Source organism: Dama dama, chromosome 16 (assembly GCF_033118175.1).
Source record: "Dama dama isolate Ldn47 chromosome 16, ASM3311817v1, whole genome shotgun sequence".
Lineage (NCBI taxonomy): Eukaryota > Metazoa > Chordata > Mammalia > Artiodactyla > Cervidae > Dama > Dama dama.
Genome location: NC_083696.1, coordinates 41399826 through 41406881, shown reverse-complemented (window position 1 = coordinate 41406881; position 7056 = coordinate 41399826). Strand labels below are relative to the sequence as shown.

The 7056-nt window shown below is 56.0% G+C and overlaps 1 protein-coding gene across 1 annotated transcript; it reads right to left on the bottom strand.

Annotated features, from left to right (window-relative positions):
• Positions 1-479: 479 nt before the first annotated feature.
• On the bottom strand, positions 480-3256 carry NUDT18 (nudix hydrolase 18). The gene is made up of 3 exons (XM_061163936.1): positions 2951-3256; positions 1824-2037; positions 480-1454 (listed from the first exon to the last, which is right to left on the bottom strand). The coding sequence occupies exons 1-3, from the start codon at positions 3110-3112 to the stop codon at positions 859-861; spliced, it is 972 nt and encodes a 323-aa protein (XP_061019919.1). The 5' UTR covers positions 3113-3256; the 3' UTR covers positions 480-858.
• Between the last annotated feature and the right edge of the window lie 3800 nt (positions 3257-7056).

The window sequence follows — 7056 nt, the reverse complement described above, 5'->3', positions numbered from 1 at the left end:
AGTCAGTACATATTTCTTCATTTCCTTTGGTTTTCCCTTAAACTTCAGTAAACTTTTTTTTTAAAAAAAATAATTCCTACCATGATTCAGCTGAGCTAAGGGGAATGAAGAGAGGGTTTTGGTCTGGCTTTGGGCTGGAGTTGTACCAGGGCAGAGGAAGGAATGAGCCTGGGGGTGGAGCGATGCTGATCCCTCAGAGAAGCTCAAAGAGAAAAGAGAGGGGCAGCTCTCACAGCTCCTCGCCCACCTGAAGCTTCTGGGAGTCTCGCTACACAGACCTGGGAGGGGATGTGCCCACATCCCACCCTGAGGAGGCCTGAGCCAAGCTGTGGTGGACAAAGGAAGCCTGCCAGCCGGTCACCTGCTGTCTGGGAAGGCCTGCATGGTTTCCATGGGCTAAGTGGAGGAGCTTCTCTTGGTAGCAGCTCCCCCTTCCAGCTCACGTCCGACCCACAGAAACACTTAGGTGGGAATGCAAAGTCAGTAACACCTATTTACTCAGCCAGGGACCCCACTCCCTTGGAATGACCTCCCCCCACAGCTGTTCCCTGTTCTAAGTGCCTAGCATCTGGCAAAGGCACAGAAAATGAGGAGGAGATGCCACCTCAGGTTCCAAAGGTCCTCACGTCCCCTTAGGGAGTCCTGCCCTCATCGTAACTTCAGGGCAACTGGGTCCCCGAGCTCTGGACTCCTTGTTCAGTTCAAGGCATTGTCCCTTTGGGTGCTGGGCAGGGACCTGCTCCGTGGTGACAAGAGAGGGCGCAGTCCCCCCGGGAACCAGGAGAACTGCCCAGGTCCCCATGCAAGATCTCTGACTGCCACACCCCTGCCCCGCTCCGGCCCACTGACGGCCACCTCCTATCTGTTGATTGGGACGACAGACGAGTCCCGAAGCCGCTGTAAAAGCTGGTTTTGCAAGTCTTCCTCCACCACCTTCCACCAAAAGAAGTTCTCACCCCGAACCTTTGGGGGCTCGTTTTGGAGGCCCGGATTCCGAAAAGCCACAGTGACCAGCACGTTCATGCAGATGCCATCCGTTAGGTCTTTGCCCAGGTGTTGCAGTCCAAGCAACCCCTTGGTCTCTACTGCCAAGTGGTGCAGGGTCAGACACTCCTGCAGCAGCCGCAAGACGGCCATCTTGATGCCGCCCCTCTGCTCCATGGGAGCGAAGCCACAGGCAGTGACGGGCAAGTGAGGCGTCCCCACTGTGCCCGCCAACACCCACACTGTCTGGACGCTGGTGAAGATCGCCACGAGCCGCTGGCAGACTAGACTGCAGGGAAGCTCTTGGGGAAGGAGGAGAGGGTGCCTGGCTCGCTGACGATACTGGGCAGCGAGGTCGACCAGATGAAGAATGTCCTGGGCCCGCAGTGGGGTAGGCAGTGAGGTTCGTGGGTACCAGCCAGCCTGTAGGGACTCTGCATCTGCTTCCTTGGGAGTCTTGAGAATTCCACCTGGGGGAGATGCAGGGGATGTGCTCAGTTGTGTCTTAAGTCTGCAACCCCACAGACTCTAGCCCACCAGGCTCTTCTGTCCATGGGATTTCCCAAACAAGAATACTGGAGTGGGTTGCCATTTCCTTCTCCAGGGGACAGGGAGGGAGAAAAGGTCTATGTTGAATAAAGTGCTGGGCCTGGTAGAATAAAGGGCCACCCAGGGTTCTGGCTGTGACCCAGGGGGGAGGCCCGGGGTCAGGTGTTCAGTTTGGAATCTGGAGATGCCAGGGTTATACTAGCTAGAACAGGGGCTCATCTCACCTGAGGACCAGCCGGGGGACTGGTGCCTACTGCCCTCAGCCCACAATGCCACCTGCCGGGCCATACCTGTGGGGCAGGTGAGGAATGCGAAGCGGATCCAGGAGGGGCCCCGTTCCTCCACAGACAGCAACGTCAGAGGCTCACACTGCAGCCCGGCCTCCTCCTTCACCTCCCGCTGTAGCGCCTCCACAATGGTCTCCCCAGGCTCCATCCGCCCCGCAGGAAGGTACCACGACCCACGGCACTCCTTCTTGGCCTCCTGGACCAGTAGCACCTCATCCTGAGGGGGAGAGAGAAGGTCCTCGCCCACCACAGCTGGGATGGGAGCTCCAGGGGGGCAGCAGAGCCAGCAGCCTTCACTTGCTCTGGGTCCAGCTCCAATCTCAGATATAGTCGCTCAATACCCACATCCCAGGGGCCACCCTGAAATTGCTGAGCTCTCCAGGGGACTGGCCCTGGGTCTGGGGACTGCAGCGGTCTCTACAGTTCATCTTTCTCTTCATTCAGGTTTCCATTTCAGAAAGGGGGTAAGACTCCTGGGAGCTGCTTCGGGGGCTGGAGATTAGGCCTCCAGGGAGGGTTGCCATGCGTCCTGCACTGATTCGTGTCTGTACAAGTCACAACATATCTCTCACCTCCCCTCATGGTTTATAAACTCCTTGTGGCCTGTCGGGGCTTTGAAACACACCCCAAACCCGCACCCCAAACAACTCCTACCTATGGCTCTGACCCTTCTATCTGTTGTTACCGCTCCGTGTACAGGGATCGACACCAAACAGAGCATCAGACAGGGGCTCAGAGGCCTGGGTGTTCGCAAAAGTTGTGCACTCACTGCCCATGGGGCCCAGGGGAGGCCTCTGAAGCAATGAACAGGTTTTTAAGCCCACTCCGTGGCGAGGACTGCGCTAGCTTCTGGGGAGAATGGAAGAGGAGTAAGGCAGCCTCCCCTCAAGGATCTGAGGCCTGGTGGGATGAAACAGGCTTGTGAACCTCCGTTTCCTCCCTCGTACGTTGGAAGGATCGCAGGGCGGCACTGCGCAAGGCTCAGATCTAAGTGTGAAAGTGCTTTGCAAAACTGGGAAGAGCCACACACCAGCAGGCTGCGGCTGTTGCCGGTACGTCCTCTGTTCCCTACCGGGGCTGGCTGCGAGCCCCGGAGACCTGGGCGGTGGGCCCGCCGGGCGGACGCTCACCTGCTCGTTGAGGAACACCGCCAGGACCACGTAGCAGACATTCTTCCGCAGCCGCACCGGCGCCGGCGGCTCCCCAGCCGGCCCCGAATCATAGTTCTGCACGAGCAGCCCCCGGCCCCCCAGCACGGCCGTCAGCGCCCCTCTCAGGCCGTCCGAAGCCATAAGGTCCCCCGAGAGGCGGCGGGCCGGGAACCGCAGGTCGGCCGAGCCGGGTGGGATGGACGTGGGTGACGGTGGGGCCCGTCGGCCTCGCCCCCTCCCCCGAGGACTCGGGTCGGGTGCGCTGGCGAACACGGAAGCGCCCGGGTGTTCTGGACGCTGATAGGCTGCGCGTCACGACGGCCGGCTCGGATTGGCTGGGCGCAAAGGTCACGGCGGGGGCGGAGCCAGTCCGTAAGGGGGCTGACGCCCTGACGGTGCGGACGCCACACCGCATCTGCAGTTGCTTCGGTTCCTCCTCTTTCCCGGCAACTCAGGCCGCCAGCGTTGCTAATCCCTCCAGCGCGCACTTGTCTGCCCAGGTTCCGACGGTGACGTCACCTGCCCGCAGGCTGCGGAGCGGCGCGGCAGCCAGCGACGGTGACAACACAAACCCGATGACGTCACCGGGCTAGCGGCGTGGACCCAGTGTCCAGCACTTGTAAACAAACCGCGGCATTGCCCTAAATGACACTTCCCAAATAACCTTATTTCTCTACTGAGAGTGTACTGGCTGTCACGTGGCAGGGAGGACAAGAGCTCCTGCCTTGGAGGAGATTCTGATCTAGTTGGAAAGGTGGACATAGACAAATAATGGAAAGCCAGCTGACTTTTAAGGCGAGTGCTACACGATTGGTTAAAAAAATTGGTTCGGGCAGGAGATGCTGCAGGCGCTCAGAGGAGGGAGTTTGCAGAGCTGGGATGGGCAAGGTGTGCGTGGCCATAGGAGGCAGAACTTGGGGCAGAGATCAGTGCGTGTAGCCGTCATCAACCTTGTCCCGGCCCCCGGTCCGCCGCATTTCCCACGCAGGGTCAGGGCCTCTCCCCTTCAGGGGATGGGTGCTACTCCTTCAACTTTGTTGTTACCGCCCCGCCCCCACCCCCACTGCCACGTTGGTGGGGTTCTGCTCTATTGAGAGCCGGGTGTGGGTTGATTTCAGGAGCTCCCTCTTCTCCCCCAGCCTGACCTTTCCTCCTTCCTTTAACCTCTTCTCAGGACAGGAAGTCAAAATAGAAACCAGAGGAATCTGAGCTTCTCAGTCCCAGTGAGGGCTCCCTTTTCCCTCCTCCTGGCTTTGGTCATGTCCCTTTTGGGAGGACAGTAACTCGGTGGAGCTAAGCTTTGGACTTGGATCTGGATGCCCAGCCATTGCTCCCTGGCTGACTCTGTGCCCTAATAGAGTCAAGGGCTTGTTTGGGGGTCTGTTTTGTGGGCCTGTTTCCTTATCTTTCTTGTTGTCATTCAGTTGCTAAGTCATGTCCAACTCTTTGTGAGACACGGACTGCAGCATGCCAGGCTTCCCTGTCCTTCACCATCTCCCAGAGTTCACTCAAACTCATGTCCATTGAGTTGGTGATGCCATCCAACCATCTCATCCTGTCGTCCCCTCCTTCTGCCCTCAATCTTTCCTAGAATCAGGGTCTTTTCCAGTGAGTTGTCTCTTCACATCGGGTGGCCAAAGTATTGGAGCTTCAGCTTCATCAGTCCTTCCGATGAATGTTCAGGGTTGATTTTCTTTAGGATTGACTTGTTTGATCTCCCTTGCTGTCCAAGGAACTTTCAGAAGTCCTCCAACACCACAATTTGAAAGCATCAGTTCTTTGACGTTCAGCTTTCTTTATGGTCTAACTCTCACATCCGTATATAACTACTGGAAAAACCATAGACTACTGGACCTTTGTTGGCAAAGTGATGTCTCTGCTTTTTTCTACAGTAAGCTGCCAACAGCTCTTCCTTCCCAGGACTGCTGGGAAGGTGAGCCATCATAGAGGAACTCTGGACTGTCCAGCACTGGTCACCACCATCAAGCAGCCCAGCAACGCTCCAGGCTGGGCTCTCCTGGCTACTGCATTTGTGGTGACCAAACAAAGGCTCACTTTTTTGAAATGTGCTTACAGGGCCACCATGAACTAGACCTTAGTCTAGGGAATTCCAGACACACCAGGTAAGCCTCCTTAGGCCCTTTTCAAATACTAAATTGACTGCAAGGTCCCTGGAGGCAGGGCACTGGATTAAGCTGTGGGTTATCACTGGGGGAGTCGCAATCTTGTGAGGCACTTGTGAACGCTGCTGCCCCCACCCCGTCCAAGACCTCGAACGTTCCAAACAACTGAATTCACAGGGCCGAAATCAGGCCCCCAGGACTGCAAAGCAACTTTTCCACGTATTTGCCAGGAACACATGCATGTATGTATGTGTGTTTAGACCTTTATTTTCACATCTGTGAAATGGGGACAGCATTCATCCCAGACTCCCTTCTGCCTCCCAGGGATGATTTGAGAGAGAGTGAGATCATGTCTGGGCAGGGCTCTGAAAGCCTCAGAGGCAGCCTAAGATAAACACCAGACAGCCTAACTGCCTGGAAGAGCAAAGGCTGTGGCAAACCGCGGCTCCACTCTCCCCATTATCAACTGGGCAAAGCGTTCCTCGCCAGTTGAGTGGACCTAATCACCCCTGTGATGGGAAGCACATAAGAGAAACTTGAAAACCAGCTGTAAACAGTGAAGGGCCCCATGGGTGGAAGGCCCTGGAGGGGGTTGTGCTGTGCCATGCTAAGCCTCTTTAGTCACGTCTGACTCTTTTTGTGACCCCGTGGACTGTAGCCCGCCAGGCTCCTCTGTCCATGGGATTCTCCAGGTAAGAATACTGGAGTGGGTTGCCATGTCCTCCAGCAGGGGATCTTCCTGACTCAGGGATAGAACCTGCCTCTCTTATGTCTCCTGCATTGGCAGGAGGGTTCTTTACCAGGCCTTCACAGATGCTGAGAAGGACAACAGAAAATGACCGTCTCCAGGTGTCAGAGGACACACGCCAGATGGAGACAGAAGACAGGAGAGGCCCCAAGGCAGAACTGGAAAAGCTGAGGGAGGGAGAGGGGCTGAGATAGAAACTTCTAGAACCTGAAACCAAGGTAGGGCTCCATCAGGTGTGCTCTGCATCCTCCATTCCCACAGAGGCTAGAGCACTGGCTCGTGTGGGTGGCCACATGCAGCCCAGTGGACAGAGTGGCTGAACTGGTTGGCCCTGTGGTGCAGCGCTTCTAGCGCCCACAGGAGCCAGGCTTGGGCCAGCCATCTCAGGGCCTGTGGACACGCATGTGCATGTGAGCACATGTGCAGAAAGACAGTGTAGGCAACCTCAGAATTGGGCCAGGCAAGCAAGGTGGGGTAAGGGTGTCGGTGAATCTAGAGTTCTTTTAAGGAGCAGCAGCCCTGGCCCTGGACAAAGCAGGAAGGGTGAGGAGGGCAGCAGGCCAGGGCACTGGGAGGAGGAGGCCTGACTTCAACCTGTGCCCTGCCACTAGCTTCCCAAGTGACCTCGAGGGAGCCACATCTATCCTCCAGGCCACCTGTAGGGAAGATGGGTGGATCCTCAGAAAATTAGTGAAAGCCCAATAAAGTCTGTTGCTTAGTTAATAGAGTTGTATCAATATCAACTTCTTACATTCTGATCACTGTACCCTGGCTATATGGGCTTCCCAGGTGGCGCTAGTGGTAAAGAACCCACCTGCCAGTGTAGATGTTAAGAGACAAGGGTTCGATCCCTGGGTCGGGAAGATACCCTGGAGGAGGACATGGCAACCCACTCCAGTATCGTGCCTGGAGAGAGGAGGCTGGCGGGCTACCATTCGTAGGGCTGCAAAGAGATGGACACAACTGAAGTGATTTAGTACTGCCACCACCATGATTATTTAAGATGTTACCATGAGAGGAAGTTAATGAAGGCTAACTGGGAACTTTCTGTAGTATCTCTGTGACTCAACTGGAAACCTCAAATCATTCCAAAATTAAACATCTAAAAGAAAAAAAAAGAAGAGACTTATCACCTTCACTGCCCAGGGCTTGGCTTTAGTCCTTATTGGGGATCTAAGATCCCACAAGCCACAGAGTACACCCCCCCAAAAGAA